The sequence below is a fragment of the Tetrao urogallus genome (assembly GCF_951394365.1).
Source record: "Tetrao urogallus genome assembly, chromosome: 7".
Lineage (NCBI taxonomy): Eukaryota > Metazoa > Chordata > Aves > Galliformes > Phasianidae > Tetrao > Tetrao urogallus.
In genome coordinates, this window is record NC_136820.1 from 16,387,718 (window position 1) to 16,406,534 (window position 18,817).

The window sequence follows — 18,817 nt, forward strand, 5'->3', positions numbered from 1 at the left end:
ACGGCCGCCCCGCGCGAGCCACCCTCAGCACCGCCCTGCAAGGGGCGGAACCCCGGCGCGGCCCGGATGCGAGCGGCGGCCGCGCGTGACGCCAGGCACCGCTCCCACCAATGCGCGGCCGCGGCGCTGCGTTTTGAACGTCGGGGATCGGCGCCAACCGCCCGGCTGCGCGCGGAGACGCCTTGCTGCTCGTGGCACCTCTGTGCGGGCGGCGGCCGGCGCCGCTCTCGGGTAAGCTGGCGCTGCGGCTGGGCGTGTTGCGCGGGCCGGGCCGCTACGAGGGATGGGGAGGAAGAGCTCCGACCGCGGCCTGAAGCCGGGGCTGCCATCTGCTCAGGGGTCCGCTGCCACCCGCCGTGGCGTGGCGTTGTGGATCAGTAGCTGAATGAGCCCGTTGCCGTTTCTGTTTGTAAAGGTCGAAGATGGCCGAGCATCTGAAAAAGCCCTTCAAAGACAGTCTGAGCGACATAAAGGAACGGATGAAAGAGAAGAGAAATCAGAAATGGGTGACGTTGAGCAAAATTAGCCAGATCTCAACTGTGAAATGCAAAAGAGCAAGTAAGATACTTGAATATCTTAATGTATAGGTTTTCCAGGTTTTTTGTATGTTTGTTTTTTTGTTTTTTTTTGTTTTTAACCAAGTTGAAATGCGTGCTGTTTTGTTGCAGCCACCACTTCTGTGAAAATGAAAAGCCTCCAGGCCAACAACATAGCTCTGGCTCAGGCTTTGCAGGAAGAAAAGCTCAAACTGAGGGATGCTCAAGCTCTTATCCTACAGCTAAGGAAAGAGTATCAAGATCTGAAGTTTCAAATGTTTGACTTGCGCAGAAATCTTGCATTCAGGCAAGCACAAGGACTGGTTGAGGTACTTTAATCACATCTTTATAATTTGGTGAAGCTACCTGTGAGAATCAGTGCAAATGATCCAGTAATAGCTTTGTGAATTTAAACGTTTCACAAAAATGAACTTAATGCGTAGAATTTTCTTTGTAATCAGTTAAAACACCTAATTACAGGTATTTTATACAGTATGTCCAGAATTTAGTTATCTTGTAATATTGGTGAAAGGATATTATGTTATTAGCTGATACCTGAATATAACAGCAACAACCTTGTTTTCCTTCTCTCGTCCATTAGACTAGACTGTCAGCTTTGAGTGAGATAATTTCAAAAGTTTCTCAGAACTTACTGGAGTCAGTTGATCTCCTTGGCCCAGCGAAGGATTTGTGTTCCAGAAGTGTAGTAAGTACCTTTTCCTCTCTGGAGAGGGGGGTTTTCTGCGAGTTCTTTCCCTTACTCCTTTGTGTGCTTCTATGTTGCTTCATTTTTTGAGATTGGAGGCTCAGTTTGGAGGTCAGAGTAGTACCTCTGTGTGGGTGTGTAGCAGGACTCAGGCTCTGCTGTAGGGTGAAAGGTGCACCCTGATTCTCTATGGCTTTGTGTCTTCCTCTCTGTATCATCCTCACAGTTCCCTCCCCTGTCAACTATGTATTTTTGGGTTAAGGGTTGCTGTTGACATGACGGAACTGAGTGAGTTCCTACAGTGTTTTATGTCAGCCAGTCAGGAAGCAAATGAAAGCAACCAGGAGTCCCTTTTAGCTCTTCTTTGCAATTGGGCTACTTTCTAAAATCTTTATATGGCCTGAGCTTATTTCAGCTGTTGAGTCAAAGTAAGATTTATTTTCTCCACAGAATCAGAGGGTGTGTACTTCAGTGCTTGAAAATAATTCCAGTGACATAGGAGGGAGAAGTTCTGTGTAAGTATGTTTTGTCAATACATATTTGAAAATGCCATTAGAGTAAGTTTAATTTTGTGAGAAAGGGAAGAAATTCTATGTAGTAGATGCAGTTGTTATAAAATAGCAGTTTGTTGTTATAAAGTAGCAGTTCATTGTTACAAAATATATTGTTATTTAGTAAGCGTTACCTTTGGTATTTTTTCCAGAGAGCTTCTACAGCCTGCTGATGGAGATGATCAAGTACTTCAATGTAGGTTGGAAGCCGATTGTGAGAAAAGTGAGCCGGGTCATTCTGTGTTCAAGATCTGTCAGGAACTTGACAATGACACTTCCTTAACCAAAATAATTCCAGACAAAGGTAAACAAATTGAAGTATTTGGCATTGCTCTATTCAGAAGCAGGGAAAGCGTGTGAGATTACAAGGTTAAAACTGAATTACTGCTTTTCATGTAATTGGCAAATAGTTTTCATTTATTACTCTCTGAGCTTTACAGTACTGGCTAGCTGGTAAGCTTTTTGAATGAAGGTGCATAACAAAATAGGGTATCAGCTTGAAAATGCTTTTTCTTCCATATATCTGCAACCTAGTTTCATTTATCTACCAAACAGTTGATCAGAGTAAATTAATCTTCAGTCATGCAATTAAAAAGTCAACAACTATAAAAGTACAAAATAACTGGAGAAACAAAAGACCTGTAGTTAACCTCTCCAAATAAAACACTTCAGGAAAATCCTGATTTTAATATTCTTAACTGCTTTTTGTCTGGAGGTTGTATTAAACATAATTTATCCTAATACATAGCAATCAAGATATACAAATCTCTTGAGAAAATTCTAAGATAGTCATAAGTTTTGACAAATTAAGAACTTGAATAAAACCTCTTTGTATTGTTACTATTTAGCTTTAATGTGGTTCTTTTCAATTTTGAGGGCAAACATCTGATTTTCATGTGTACAACATTGCATCAGTGCTGGGAGATGTTTCTTCAAGTGGCGAAGATGGATTTGGTAATATGTTAACAAAGAATGTGTCTACCAGGCGCCGCTGTTTGAAGATGACAAGTAGAGATGAACTTTGCACTGGCATCTTGGACGATTTGGAAGCATCTTATCCAGCTGAAGAGCCTTTTAAACAGGATGAAATCAGGCTTCAGAAAAGTCTAGATGTGTGTACTGTGGAAAACATACATTCGGGTATTTCTCAGACGGACAAAGTAGGTTCAGACCTGGTATTAAGGCAGATGGATTCTGAAACTGCAAAGGTCAGTTCACGCAACAGTTCAGATCTTAAACAGCGTGCATGTAAAAACAGAGAAGACTCTCAAGTAAGGAGAGAGAAAGATCAGAAGGTGAAAATGGGAGGGACTAAAGATACTTCCAGACCAAGGTCAAAGAAAAGACAAGGTAAAGAGACTTGCAAAGAAAAGTTGGACAACTTGAGTGGTTCCAGTGATGCTTATGATTTTAATTTTGAAGAGAGCATCCATGTTACACCTTTTCGACAAAATAAGGTGAATGACAGAGATACTGATGTGGGTGACAAAGAAGAGTCATCTGAATCTAATAGCATCGAGTTGAGTGATACTGAAGGAGATTCAGATGATAGCCTTTACGTACCTTATAAGAATAAACCAAAAAAAAGGAAAAGTTCAGTGGATGAGACGGGTACATCACCAATCCATGTGAGGCCAAGGTCTAAAAGATGTCTGGCACAGCGTGAGCAGAAACTCCATAAAGAAGAGACTGAAAAAAAGACTGAAATCAATAAATCAAGTGAAAAGTCTACTAGTAAGTTTGTAAAGTGCTCTGTAACTGTTTGATTGAGCTTTATTGCTGTTCCAGAGGTTTAGGCTTTTTATGTTTTCAATGGAAACAGAATAATGTTGCTGAAAATAATTAGATTCATTTTTTGTCCACCTTTTTCCTCACAGCAGAAATTGAACTTAAAGATAGTTTTGTTTGAGAAATTGCTCAACAATGAATTAACGTTGTATTTTAGTTGTAGTTCAAAGTGTACTAAAGCTGAGTTTGAAAAAGGGAGAACAAAAGCATAATCTGGGAGACACTGAAAGATAGAGATGATAGTTATAGCTGACTTCCTTTGTGTCTATTCTATTCATTGACATTGTCTGTTAAGGTTTGACATTGCCTGAGTTGTCTTAAACAACCTTTCGTGAAGCACAACTAATTTTCTTAATTTTTTTTTTCTTTTTTTGCAGGTCAACCTTCTAAATCATTTCATGGTCATCTCTGTGATGTTACTAACATTGCTTCATCACTCCTAAGCAAAGGGAATGCACCTGTTGGCCCTGCAGGTGAAAGATCACCATCTCCAAAACGCAAACGAAGAAGCTGTACACTTACTGTGAACTATAAGGAACCAAGTATTACAGCGTGGGTGTTTTTTCAGTTTGATATAAAGTTAATCATAATCCATTAAATAAATTATTTGAGAGGGGTACTTAAATACTGTTAATACGTTCTTAGCAAAATATTCAAAGGAATCTGTTGGCAGTAGTATGAAATAGTTGATGTGAAATTGAACTTGCTAATGGGAAGATAATGTTTTCAATAAGGAAGAAAAGAGAACTCAAGTGGTTGTTTTTTTTTGTTTTTTTTTTAACAGGAAACTTAGAAGAGGAGATCCATTTACAGATATATGCTTTCTGAATTCTCCAATTTTCAAGCAGAAGAAAGATGCTAAACGCAATTCCACTAAGAAGAAATCTCTTTCAAAATATAACGAGAAATTTGTTGGTGGTTGTTGAGATTTTCTGTGATGCTAACAGGACTATGAAGAGAGGAAATCCATCAATCCTTCAGCCAGCAAACTTACACTATACAACTATCTCTAGGCGTTTAACTGGATATAAAACAAAATGGGTTTTGGTTTTAATCAAATGACTTATTCTTAAGGATGTAGAAGACATGAGATTACTTTTATAGCTAGGGTGATTCCACTTAAACTTTTTTGGGAGACATCCTACTTTGTGAATTTGTAAATACATCTGAAATATCTGAAAAAGATGAAGAGCAAAATTTTCTGACTTAAATCCTGCTTCATCTGACTGTGGTTGGCGCAAGCAAACTTCAGGTACTGAAGTTCAAATGTTATCCAGATCTTATTTATGTAACAGTTTCATATTGAAGCCTATAATAAAAGTGTTAGTGTTGGAAAGAACTCAGAGTTGATTGGAGTCCTTTTTACAGGGTTTCCATAGTTGCTTGAAGGGTAGCAGTGTCACCTATAGACAGAGTGAAAGCCAGTGCATTCCTTTCCTTCTCTTATATTGAGTATGGTTGGAAGTAACACTTCAATTGTAATTCAGTTATGTTGTGTGAGCTCTCAAAAGTTTCAGTTCTAGTTGTTACTTCTATAAACATAAGATAAACTTAATTTCTTAATCAGGAACTTAATTTGTTCCTAATCTTATTTGGTTATCTGCAAATGTTGTGAAAAGCTTTCTGTTTTGGGAACTGCAAGTAAACTGTAAGCCATAGTACTGAGCTTTACTGTTATGTACTTCATAATTCTCGTCTTACTGTATAAGAACCAGAGGAAAACTTAGTATTTGATACAACAACTGGCAGAAAGCTAGAGAAACTTAGCTGGAAGGAAGCTATCCAGCAAGATTTCAAGGTTCGATAGCACTTAAACTATAGTGCATTTCTTCACTTCAGGAACATTTACAAGTGTTAATGGATACATTAATGAAAAGAGGAAAGCTGCATTCAACATAAGTAATGGAAAGTACAAAAATACAGGTTCTTTACTTGCTCTGCAAGGTTGCCTATCTTGCCTGTCCTGCTTCAATAGTTATTAGTGCTCTCCTGTGATAAATGTTTTGATTTACTGGCAACACTTTTTCATTGTGTGTTTAGTGTTTTGATTATGTAAACACTAAATCTCTTCTGAGTGCTACTTACTGCCTTATGGACCATATGCTTTTATGTGACTGTTTACTTCCCAGTGCCTTGCATTGTGATACTAAGGGGCTAGTGGACAAGAAAGAAAGAAAGAAAAAGAAAAAAGCGAATGACATGCTTTGAGACTCACTTTGAGACTCACTTGGTTTTTCAAAGAATTGTTCAAGTCCTTAAAGAGACTGGGATAACAGCACTGTAGCTCAGCTAATGGAAAGCTGGGAATAGGTGGAATACTTGGAACCTTCACCTCTCTCCTTACTTTCTCATCTCAGCTTTGTATACTGTAGTCAACTAAATGCTCCCGATGAACTTTTGAATAGATTCTCTCAAGTGCACGTAAAAAATGCATTGACTGCATTCTTACAGATTCATGGTGCTCAGTTGTGAAATTGCTTCAGTGTGTATATTTGCAATGCAGGAACTAATCAAAAAGAAGAAGAGACCAAGTAAGGTTTTGTACATATATAATTTAAAACTATTCTGTACCAATACAATATATTAATTTTACAAATGTAAAATTCATCAGCTGTTAAAGCATTTGCAAAACCACATTCTACTGTAACTTTATTGCACAGTATCTATGAAAATATTAATTCTTAAATTAGAAAACAAATGTTTCAATATAGAAGAGACAATCTGATTGAAATACAATAAGAAAATCTACTCTGAAAATAACAAAATTTCACAGGATACTAAGCTTACAGGTGCACCTGTAGGCCCAATCTACAAAACTGGATCATAGCATCTGGTACTGGCTAATTAAAAAAAGAAAAATTCTTTGTACCTTAGTTATAGATCCAAATGTAGGTCAGACTAATCTCATGTGAAACACTGTGGCAATTCTAGTGTTAACATTTTGAATACTTTGCATATACCACGTTTACTACCAGATAGTTCCTGACTCTACTTAACTGCTTCAACATTGCACAGGTATTTTGCAGGAATATATTCCTTGATGCAGCATAGGGTGGGGGTTTTTCAGCCTTATAACTACTGAATGTTACCAGTGTATCATCTGTAAATATAAAACACTAAGATTGAGAGTTAAATTTGTTTGTCACAAAAGCATTATAGTTACAAACTGATTAGAAAATGTCAAGTGATGACTTTTTGGCCTGTCCTATCTCAATTAGGAAGTTAGAAGTACCTCTTAAATGTAGTGTAGGCAGCAAAATATATATTACATATGTGCTTAATTTGAAGATATGCTAACATGAGTTGTAAAATGTTAATATGCTCCTGGGTCTAAATAATCACAGTTAATAAGTATTTACAATAAAGCTTGGTAGAAAATCCAGTTTACCACAGAAGCAAGTATGTAAGATTGAAGCTGAAAGACACTGACATTTGTGTACTTTTGTCTCTGCTGAATAACCTGAAGAATTTATGAGTGAAGAGTATTATGTGGGGTGGATCGTGAAGTGCATCAAAACCTTAATGTCATTAAGCCAATTAAAATTAAATACAGTATAATTAAATTGGAGCCTTTAAAGATATTTTGAGTACTTATGTCCTGCATAAGTTATTATGACATTATGTATCTAGTCTGATTTTTTTTTTAATTATCTCTTTTAATAGTGGTTATGATATTACAATTTGAAAGTTAATATCTATTAAAAAAAAAAAAAAGGAATAGAAAAACTTGCATCTATCAAATGTTGTAGGCAGTTCTTGTTTGGAACTGGCTGTTCTCTCACAGCTTCTCAACCAGCTGAGTGTTTCTTTTAAAAAATAATATATTATAAAAAGATCCTACAATGAAATAAGTGGCTCAGATATTCCCTCCCTCCCTTTGTTCTCCCTTACTGTGTTTTGTTTTTAATGGGGAAAAATCATAAAGTTTTCCAAGTAGTTACTGCATTAGGTAAGCTATAACATTAATTGTCTGGAAATTTTCTTCAGATTCCCAAACAAGTGCAACTTCCCATATTTTGTAGTTTTTCTGACACTGGGAAGGTTATGATGAACATACGGTAGTGGGAACACAAAAAGATCAATAATTAAATATATTATAAAGCATTTTAATAAAATAATTTTTGTAACTTCGTTATAATACATGTTTGCAAAACTGAAAGGGTTTTTAAAAGTGCTAATCATTAAACACAAGTTTTTCAAAACCTTATAGTCCCACAACTCAGATACAATGGCTTCCCCTGCCCATAAAGTAGGCACACTGATTGGTTTGGTCATTTAAAAAAAAAAAAAAAGTGTCACTTATCAATCAATCCAGCTTCTTTAATTTTTGTATAGAAGAATTTCTCCAGTATATTGGCACATTTGTAGTATTCACTCTCGGGGGGGTTGTACTCTCTGCAATTTGTAAAGACTCGCTGCAAGTCTGCCATGAATAATTTCTTAGACACGTAGTACCTATTCTTGAGTCGCTCACTCATTGTTTTGAGATCTGTACAGGAAAAAAATAGATTAACAATGTTTGATTCAAACAGTATTTTATGCAATATCCCTTCATGTTGATGTGCCACTTGACATGAAATGGTGAAGCTGCAGTTTGCCTTATTTCTAACTGTGTAAGTCTAAGGCCTATTCCACTTTTTAGTTTCAACAAGACCAGGTGAGCCCATGGCCCTAAGCAACATTTTACTGTAAGAACAATTTTGTGTAGAGTTTATTTTTAATTCTTCAAAACTCATTCTTGTGTGTTCTCATACTTGTCTTGAGTTTCCTCTGGGTGTGAAGTGTCCCTAACTCTCCACTAAACGCTCTGTGAGGCAGAGCTGTTGTGAGCTCTGCTAGAGAAGACCTGAGTAGCATACAAGTAAAGAGTTACCATGATATCATGCAACGCATGTTAACTTAAAATCCTTATTTCTGTACGAACACAGAAGAGAACAGGCATCAGAAAAGCAGAGAAAGAAAACTCTGCCAAGGGATGGTACACAGCGTTCTTTTTCTTTGTTGCTAGAAAATATATTTGTGTCAGGGACTGAGGAAGCTGGCTGCTATTTTAATAACTACACAAATTGGTACAATCAGGCCAGGAGTCTATACAAAGCAACATGAACACTGTTCCACTAAAAGGATTGATAGCAGCCTGCAATGAACTTGTATTTCATTCTCTAATAACATTAAAAGATACAGAAGTCAGAAAGATGGAGGTGAGTGTTGCACAAACAATGAAGGAATACCAAGATTGACTTTTAAGTCTGCTGCAATAGCAATCAAAACAAGCATCTATTTAGAATAGCAGAGGTTACATGACAGCAGTCAAAAGCGAAGAAAAATGATCTCAGTTTTTGTGTACTTTCCTTTGCAAGTAATCCCACATAAACAATAGCTGCATGGGGGAAAAAAACATAGCTCTGGTATGTCTAAAACACAAAGATAAAAGTTACAAGAAATGATTCGTATTGCAGTTGAATAAAGAATTTTCCTAAATTTAAATTGAAGCAAGCAAGCCCTTTGTTAAGGGTTGAATTGAAAACTCTTGCACTTCTGATGAAGTCTTCTCTATGGGATTTAGAAAGCTTAAATCTAGTTTTCAAAGCAATTCGAACAGGCGTTATTGAAAGTTTGCTATCAGACTTTTTAGCATAGCAGTAGAAACTGCAATGACCAGTTACCACACAAGAACTGTTCATACAAGTCCCATAAACCAGCTAAATCCCAGAGGTTTTGAGATGTCTGCATCTTTTAAGAGCTTCACAGTGAGTCTCTAAGGGCATACTGAGATTTCACAGGAATATTTCATAAATGCTTCAGAAAGATCACAGACTACTCAAATTTCAAATGACAGCTTCATACTCTTAGAACTTCAGAGCTGCAAGTTATCCAGCTGCAAATAATGTATCTTTTAACACAAAACAATCAGATTACAATTTGTCTGTTATGCCTCTAGCTATAAAGATTTTTAAACACTATACTTAAAAAATGTTAATGGCATTACCCATGGGAAACCTTATAACTTCATAATATCCAGGAGCTTCTGTTCTCTTCACAGGTTCCATGAAGGGCCAAGCGCTTTGATGGCTCTTTGGTAAAGAAAAAAGTAAGGTATCTAATATGGAAACTCTATATTAGAAATTATTTAAAAATCTTTATAGAAGGTAAGCTAGAACGAGCACTCACCTTCACCTGCTGCAGGATGGTTTTTAATGTGCTGTAAAGCTGATCTGGATCCTTGGGCTCCTTACTTGAAAGAAAATATTAATACGAAAAGATTAGTTTGAATCCCAGATCTTCATCCCAGCAAAGTGCATCATACCTAAAAGCAATTCCAAAAATTCAAGCAAAATAAAAAGTAAAACAAAAATCTTAAGAACACATCCCTGGCAGATTTTTATCTGTTTTCCAATGAAGGAAAGGAAATCTCAAATGACATTACTGAAAGACTTCTCAAAGGAAACTCAAATCCACTTCATTCTTCTCTGTGCAGCAGCACTTACCCTCTTTCTTTTCCGCTTGGTTTCCAGCCAGTCTCTCCTGTACACCAACAGCATGAGAGATTACATGAGAACTACAGTAGGTCAAAACATTAACTGAGTTATGGCAACTCTAAAAATATAAGCAATTTCAGCACTGTCATAGCAAACTAGGTTAGCTTTCATAAAAGCTACTTCTAATAAGAAATGCAACAACCTAACTTAGAGCCCCATTCAATTTTCTGCATGACCCTTCTTCCAGACTGCTGAGAAGATTCTAAAATATTATTTTGTGATATGTGATACACCCATTTGTATTTTACCATAACCTCTGTAAAGAAAAAGATAGAAAGGTTGTTCGATTCCCTAAGAAAATAGAATAAACTGCAGAAAAACAGTGCTGAGCAAATAAAAAAGAAGAAAAAAAAGAAAGAAAAAAAAAAAGAAAAAATGAAGATACTTCAATGTCCTGAATCTATTTTATCCTGTTCAAAGTCCATGTAAGTCCATGTTTAACACAGAATTCAGCCTTATTCAGGAGTGCAGTGCATCAGTGGTGACATCGAAATTGCTGACTATACTGTGATATAAATTAAAGATGGATCTGATGTAAATCAAATTAAACACGTACACAAAAGAGCATCAGCCTTGGATGCCTTGAGGAAGTACTGAAGACATCAGCTGTAATGGAAATGCAATAATCTTCATTGGAATCAAATTAACACGAAAAATCAATTGCATATTAGTAAAAAATAAATAAGTGATTGTATTAGTATTTATTATCTTGGATATTTCTTGGGTTGTTCTGCTTCTGTTCTACATTTAAAGAGGTTGATACATACTAATTCCAGGGATGCTTTCTATAGGAATCTGTCGTACTCCATCTTTGAAGCAAGAAAGGCCAGGATAAACTTTTCGAATCTGAGCTTGTTTCCTTTCTATGAGCTTTTTAATGATCTGTAATTAAGCAGCAGAGAAAACAAAAAGAGTTGATGTGCTCCAAAGTAACAAAGAACTGTGATGAGCAAAAAAACATTCATACCCTGATCTTATGGTCCTTACAAATACAAGTGGCTAACAGAGGCAAGATACCTGGCCAAGCACTAATTCTATAGATGAGTCTATCAAGTCTCTCAGATGTCTACTTAGGTACAGATCTGGAGAAAAGGAGTCATAGCTCACTGATCACAGCCTGCAAAGCTCCTGGGCAGGTGGCAGATGTACAGAAGGAAATTTCCTGGAAGTTGTTGGGGAACTGCCTCTAACTCCAACATCTGGTGCTTGGGAACTATTTCCACACATCCTGGTCAAAAATTTCAAGACACATTTGTTCTCATATTGCAGTATTTTAGAAGTATCTGGAGATTTCAAAGCCTGCATGTAAATGCAGGATTTGCTTAGATATTAGTCAGAGATGTTCTTACTAAAGACTTTACCTTTAGGAAGACAAAGTTGATTCTACTTTTCGGACCCTATATTCTACTTGTAAATGACAAAAAAGGCTTCCCCAGACTAGATGGTTTGAGCTTATAACTGTATTACTTCTATTAGGCATGTTTAAGAGAAGCAACAGTAGCAAACTACAAGAGATAAGTGTTATGTGCCCACCCAACAACATCCCATCCATGAGGAAATGATGGGTCCAAAAGAACACTGGAATCTGAAGAGTAACCGAAACAAACAGATATAAGAGGTAAAAATAACTATTTGTGCTATATGGACTTTAGTTATCAAAACCTTCCCAGTAAGTTATTTTTTTTTTTTTTTTTACAGGAATCATACAACAGCTGAGTTGAAAAGCACCTCTTCACAGCACTATCTAAAAATCAAACCCTATGTCTGAGAGCACTGCCCAAACACTTCTTGAACTATCTAGCAGCTTGGGGCTGGGACCACTGCCCTGGGGAGCCAGTTCCAGTGCCTGACCACCCTCTGGTAAGAAACCTTTTCCTGATATCCAGTGTAACTTTCCCCTGATGCAGCTTCATGCTATTCCCTTGGTCACCAGAGAGAAGAGATAAGCATACTAAATGCACAACCCTCAAATTCTTTCTTTCTTTTTGTCACCACAGGCCAAATAGTTCTACTGGAAGGAAAATGATTGTTCCACAAAGAAGTATTTTATCAAATGCTTTACAAGTGATCAGGTTAGACTATCCTTGGAAGAATAAAGTTAGCCTTGTAATTTCTATTTCTTTAAATGTCTAGGAAGGTATTTAAACACAACTGGAAATGTCTTAATTATTTTGCTTATGAATTGTTATTATATTGAAAACTATGATTCACTAACATTAACTTCAAAAATGGACGACCTGGAATTTAAGAAAACCCAGTCTAGATTTGTCCATTAAAGCATTAAAATCATAATATATCTTAATGAATCAATTTAGTTATTAAACACAGCTCAAAATATCAGTACTTTTTTAAGACTTAAATTGCAGAAGTATGGCGCTGAGGCTTGAAATAAAAATTCCTTAAAGAAAAATGTACACTCTAAAGCATCAAAGAAAATGAGAGAAAACTTGATACTAAATGAATTGCTTCTAAACAGCGCTCCTACATGGCTTCTGACCATCTAAACAGATGACAATATTCAGTGTTTCATTTCAGCTTTTACCTCCTTTTGTTTTTTAATGATGACCGAAAATTCTGTGTAGGGAATCCTTGGATTTAATTCACATCCCATTAACGTGGCACCCTCATAATCCTTGATGTAGCCAACATATTTTGCTTTTGGTACTTTAATATCTTTGGAAAAACCCTGAAAAAGAAATAAATTGAACTTGTCATTACACAATTTTCTTTTTATGTATTTTTAAATGAAAAAGCTGTGATAATTTAGAACCAAATCGTAATTTTACATATATGTGAAAATATATACTGATATGCTGCAGTGTTCATATAGTTAAAAAAAAGTAAAGTGAAAAAGAAACACAATAGAATCAGTGTAAGACTCTCATTTGGGCTCTATTTCGTTCTTACATTGCAGTGGTTTATATAAAACCTTGGTAAAAAACAGGAAGCCAACCAGGACTTCTGCCTCACCATTTACAGTCAAAGCCTTCAGTCTTACCTGGATACTGAGCAACTTCAAATTTGGGAAAAGATATTTCAGAGGCAAAAAGGAGTCTGTCTGCATAGGTCTTATAGTAGAATCACAAGCTTACAATTAATTCATTCTTGATGTGTAAAGAACAAATTCAGTGTTGTACGTTTAATCATAGAATAAGTGGGAGTGGAAGGGACTTGTGGAGGTCATCAGAACAGGTTCTTCAGTGCTCTGTCCAGTCTTGAAAACTGCCAAGGACAGAGAAGTTCTACAAAGCCTTTGGGGAACATTTTCCATTTCATCTCCCTTATAACATAAAAGGTAAAAATAAAACTCCTTATGTCTAGTTGCAGTTTCACACTATGCATATCTAACTACTCTGTTTATTCAGTTTGATCACTTCTAGAAGTAAACTTCTTGCATCAAGTAATTTCTTAGTGTGACTTACTTGTTTTTTGAAGTAGCCGATAGCATATTCATCTGCATATGTGAGAAAGTTGAGAATGTTGTGTTTGATGTGGTACTCCTTCAAATGGTTCATTAGGTGAGTTCCATAACCCTGTGTGAAATGTGGGAGAACAAAGACAGCTTGAAGCCTTTGGGGACTGCAAATATTAAACACTGTAAACCAACAGTTATTATAAACTTGTTTACAAAATGCAGTGCTTCCTCTATATCCTGTTTTAAAAATTTTGTCATAAATGACTTAGTGAGGTGTACTCCAGACCTAATAGTTTTCAGCCTTGTAGGAATATCTTTGTGACCTAGCAAGAAACAAAATATTGCAGCTTCTGATGCCTGATTCACTTTTAATCTAGGAGAGCCCCAAACCTATTCTCTCTCTAGGGGTAGAAATGGAATTACAGAATCATAGAATGGCCTGGGTTGAAAAGGACCTCAAAGATCACCCAGTTTCAACCCCTCTGCTATATGCAGGGTCACCAACCACCAGACCAGGCTGCCCAGAGCCTCATCCAGCCCGGCCTTGAATGCCTCCAGGGATGGGGCATCCAAAACCTCCTTGGGCAACCTGTTCCAGTGCATCACCACCCTCTGGGTGAAAAACTTCCTCCTAATATCTCACCTAAACCTCCCCTGTCTCAGTTTAAAACCATTCCCCCTTGTCCTATCACTATCCACCTTTGTAAACAGCCGTTCTTCCTCCTGTTTATGTGCTCCCTTCAAGTACAGAAAGGCCACAATGAAGTCTCCTCAGAGCCTTCTCCAAGCTAAACAAGCTCAGTTCCCTCAATCTTTCTTCATAGTAAAGTGTGCCTCAAAAGGGTACATTGTCTTGAAAGGTGTAATTCAACATGCAAAAAATTTTTTTCTTTTAAGCTACCATCTACTAATAGAAGCAAAATTACTTATATTGTAATAATAAGGCATCCTGTCTTTGTCACATCACTTAAAATTTGCAAGACAAAGGGACTGCCTCACCAACTCCTAGAGAAAACCATTCTGGCCTCTCTTTTACTGAGTTCTGTATATCTACAGCAGAAACAGCCTCTTCCTTCATCTTTCATTCTTTCATGTTTGACCATGGAGCATAAAAGGGAATAGTGAAATAGCTATTACCACAATAAGTAGTATAAAAATAAATAGCTATGCCTTCTGACTGCACACAGAAATAATTTTCATTTTCATTCAACCCCAAAGTAAACAAAAGTTTCCATTTATTCACACTTTCAAGTGAGCTATAGTTTTCCCCTTCTGCTGTGAGAAAAAAAAAAAATAAATGCAAAAGACAGGAAATTCCATAATAATGTGTTGTTCCTCCATATGTTCAAATTATAATGTCTTAAAGAATAACTGGAAATTTTCACAAATGTACATAGAATGTTTTTGAATACTTTTCTTGAAAGCAGGGGAAAAAATTATTTATGTAACTAGGACACGTATATTAGAAAATACATACTTATGACTCAAAAATTTAATAGCCTTGAACATGAAAACAGCAGATAAAAGCAAGTTGGGTAATTGCTGAAATTGAAAACAAAACACAGCGATACAGTAGTAGTGAAAAGGTAGTGACATACATTCTTTAAAAATGTACCACTCTGGGCACAAAATTAGTGCATTTATCTTTCCTTTCCTGATATTGTTCAGAGCATCTGTTATTCAGACCTCATATTCAAAATGAAGATGTTGTGTATGAAAATAAATATTTCTGAATTTGAGGAAGCTCTTAGAGCAGAATAGTCATTTGTTAAAGCAGCAGATATTGTGCACAGCATTAATTACAAAGTAGTTTTACAACTGATGGCATGTTAAGTGGAATAGCATTTCTTAGAAGTGCTGAAAATAATGAAGAGACTTTTTAATTGCAAATTTCATAACTCTGCAGAGGACAGGAAGTCTCAAAAATTTTCAAGAAAAACGTTTTAATTAAGTGCATAAGCCACCCAAGCTTTTCACTTCCTTTCTCATCAACAGGGTGCAAGAAACAGGGTGTGAGACATTTTACTTACAACTCGAAACATTGCAATTCATTCCAATAATCCCAAAGCAGCAAATCTCTAACACAAATTGTCATCTTTTTGTCTCCAAGAAATTCCAGAAATTATGATGACAATTAGTTCAAATATTTTTAGTTGACTTATTATTTTTATAACCTTCCCAGCATTTATTTCTTCTCACAAATGCTTGCCAAAGTCCAACAATACTAAAGAGAAACAAAGTCACGTACAATTCAATTTAAAATAATTTCATAATACAGCATCAGTCTATCTCAAAACCAAATTAATTTTTAAAGATCACACACAAAACAGTATCCATATTTCTTACTCCAGACTCAAACTGAATTAAAATGTGTTTATTTTTCCCAAGAGTTTGCAGTGATATCCCTGCGTGAACATTTGTTTTTTCTCACTTATCTGCTGCTAGGGGTTATCTTACTTACAAAGGAATGTGAGAAGGCCACAATTAAGAAACAGTCAACTCAACTCCACAAACATTGAGGCACCCAAAGGGTAACAGAAGAAATTGTGCTTCATGTGTGCATTTGCAACCTAGGTAGGCACTGTGAGGAATCAGATTTTTGCTCCATTATATTTGGAAAGGCTAACCCTTGAGAATCACAACAAATATTTGGCAGCTTAACTCCTTTAGCGCATTTGAATGCTTGAGTTTAATTAAAACGCTTTTTATGAATTATTTAAGCACAGAATAAACATACCTACAGCATGCTCTGTTACTGTTCATATAAAACACTTAAGAGTACTTTTTTTATATACTACTGTGACCACAGAAATGTTAACCTTATAAATTCAAAGAGTATCATAAATTCAAATATAATTCAAGTACTAAAACTTGCCACAGGCTTTCACACAGTTTCTGCTTGTTCATCTGCTAGAAACTCTAAATCAATCCATATCTCAGCTTTAACAATTTCAACTGAAAAACATATAGCTACAGCACCATCTAAAGGCTGAATCCTGAACCAAATACTCTCAGTTAGATTTACCTGTAATCCTGGCGAAGGGGAGCAGAATCTCCTGTATATTTATAGTGCTTTACATTCTCTCAACATTACAGCTCAACACTGAAAACATTTTGTAAACCGGACTCAAAAATAAGTATTCAAAGTAGTGTATGCTTATTTTGAGTTGTAAAACTATACCTAATTTATTCGATATACCTAATTTTCATTGATGATGTGTAACAACATAAAGTGATTGAACATAAATTACAAACACATGCAAGCCATGCTTATTTCAGCTAACTGTGAGATGTTATGCCACACTGAGAGGCAGTTGCCGAAGAAAAGGGTGAATAATCCAAGAATGGAAGAAAAATTACCATTATTTTTGTGTTGAGGAAAGTGTGGGGTTTTTTTGTTTTTTGTTTTTTGTTTTGTTTTTAGAAAATGGTCCTACTATTATTCTGATGATTTTAAATCTGCACAATTATTTAGGTTTTCTATAGTATATTCAGAATTACTGTATATTTCAAATTCAATTTTTGTTTGGTAGCCCAATATATTGAATGTGACTACAAAATTAGGAGTATATGTGTGGTAAACTGACCTCACATGCATTTAATAAACTCTAGTGGAGAGTTAATTTTACCTTGACTTGCTCATTGGAAGTCACAGCACAGAAAACGATCTCTGTAAATCCTTGGGAAGGGAACATTCGGAAGCAGATACCGCCAATAACGCGACCATCTTTTATTAATGCAAGAGTCTTGTGTTTCCTGAGTAGACAAAAATAACATTCATTTTAATTCACATACATAGTACACAATGTGCCATTACTTTCCTTTTTTTCAGAAACTTGATTCACTTCTTTCCATGGTTCCACTGCAATTGTATATGCTTCTGTTAAGATATCTGTTTGTATAACTGAAGAGTTTCTGTCTTAACATCATGCTTTGAATTTACCATAAAATTCATCATTATGCAGCATGTCCTAGCCTTGCCAAGTACTCCTACATACTAGAGTACTCCTATTAATAAGAGTTATATTGCTTTTGTTGACTACATTACTGACAGTTGTGCCGTTGCATAGTTCTCAGTATGGTCTTAGCCTGCCTAAATTAGAAATTAATGGAGTTACAGGACAGCAATCCTAACAATCCTAAGGGATTCCTGTTTTCTTGCATGTACTCTGAATAGCTATGCCATCAGTTTCCAACACAGCTGATCAAGCAATAAATGACACTTCATATTTCTAATGCAATTCCTAGTGGAATGGAGACCAGAATAAATATCCATTTCAGTTGCACTTACACTGAATGCCAGGAAAGATAAAGCAAGGCACAATCTGAACTCTCACATCAAGGACCAAGAATTTTAGCACCATCCTCAAGGTCTGGAAAGATTTGCACTGTGTTCTCTAGCTTATTCAGTACATAATATAATATAAATTGAATAAACAATACTGTAAATTCAGAGAAGATATCTCTGGTGTGGAGGAAAGATGCTGCCAAAAATGAGCCACTTCCAAAAAAGGTCAGTCTGAAAAGTACTTGCATTATAAATGTCACTGTCGAAGTAGAATTTATATATTGTACATATTCTTTTTTGTCTTTATTTTGGTATTTTTTATCTGTAGAATGACAGCAGTGTGTAGTAGCTTGTGTTTTTAATTTTGTTTCTTCGTGTTTGAGTTGTTAAAAAAAGATTTACTAAGGATGACCACTGTGGAAATAAGAACAAAATAGATCACGATTACATTAACAGCTGAAAAGACTTGGGAAGAGAACAGTTAGACTTCACTATCTCCTATTGGATGAGGTTTGTGTCTACCCACTACTCAGTGTAGGTCTCCAACTAGTGTCTCTGGACATCATGGCAGATATTGGGTTTCTCAGCTGTCCAAGCTACTCGTTTTCCTTCCATTGGGTCAACTGTTCAAAAAAGGCACCAGGGGGAGCAATATTCTTGCCGTAGCAATATCTATATTTCTTTCTCAAGCACGTCTGCTCTCCAGCTATATCCATACCGAAGAGCACTTTAACAACCAGCAATTCTTATCAACCTACTAGAAGAGTCTTTCCCAATAAAGAAGGGCCTAGAGAAATGCGGGAGGAGGCCATGGCCCACTGCTTCAAGATTTACTTATATGTTTGGTTATTGTGGAACCTAAACTTCTTCAACCAGTAGCCTTTGCTTGAGATCACAGTGCTGCTAAGACTCTTGAATTCAGAAAAGTTCTCAGTGCTACCTCCTAATCAAGCAGCATTTATCCTCACGTAGGAGAAGCAAAAGATTCCAGACT

General features: G+C 36.3%; 2 protein-coding genes across 2 annotated transcripts in view; one reads left to right on the forward strand and one right to left on the reverse strand.

Annotated features, from left to right (window-relative positions):
- Nucleotides 1-422: 422 nt before the first annotated feature.
- SGO1 (shugoshin 1) lies at nucleotides 423-4,507 on the forward strand (the record flags this gene model as incomplete). The annotated part of the gene is made up of 8 exons (XM_079538345.1): nucleotides 423-558; nucleotides 669-865; nucleotides 1,138-1,242; nucleotides 1,693-1,757; nucleotides 1,946-2,097; nucleotides 2,670-3,527; nucleotides 3,959-4,133; nucleotides 4,366-4,507. 8 exons carry the CDS (start codon nucleotides 423-425, stop codon nucleotides 4,505-4,507), a joined length of 1,830 nt encoding a protein of 609 aa, XP_079394471.1.
- A 3,369-nt stretch (nucleotides 4,508-7,876) lies between these two features.
- The window catches only part of KAT2B (lysine acetyltransferase 2B), a gene marked incomplete at both ends in the record, with an annotated part of 39,302 nt that continues 28,361 nt past the window's right edge, over nucleotides 7,877-18,817 (reverse strand). The window contains 8 exons of the mRNA XM_079538648.1: nucleotides 7,877-8,070; nucleotides 9,571-9,655; nucleotides 9,753-9,816; nucleotides 10,070-10,106; nucleotides 10,888-11,002; nucleotides 12,663-12,806; nucleotides 13,543-13,653; nucleotides 17,165-17,291. Coding sequence (XP_079394774.1) covers nucleotides 7,877-8,070; nucleotides 9,571-9,655; nucleotides 9,753-9,816; nucleotides 10,070-10,106; nucleotides 10,888-11,002; nucleotides 12,663-12,806; nucleotides 13,543-13,653; nucleotides 17,165-17,291 — 877 coding nt within the window. The remainder of the gene's footprint in view (nucleotides 8,071-9,570; nucleotides 9,656-9,752; nucleotides 9,817-10,069; nucleotides 10,107-10,887; nucleotides 11,003-12,662; nucleotides 12,807-13,542; nucleotides 13,654-17,164; nucleotides 17,292-18,817) is intronic.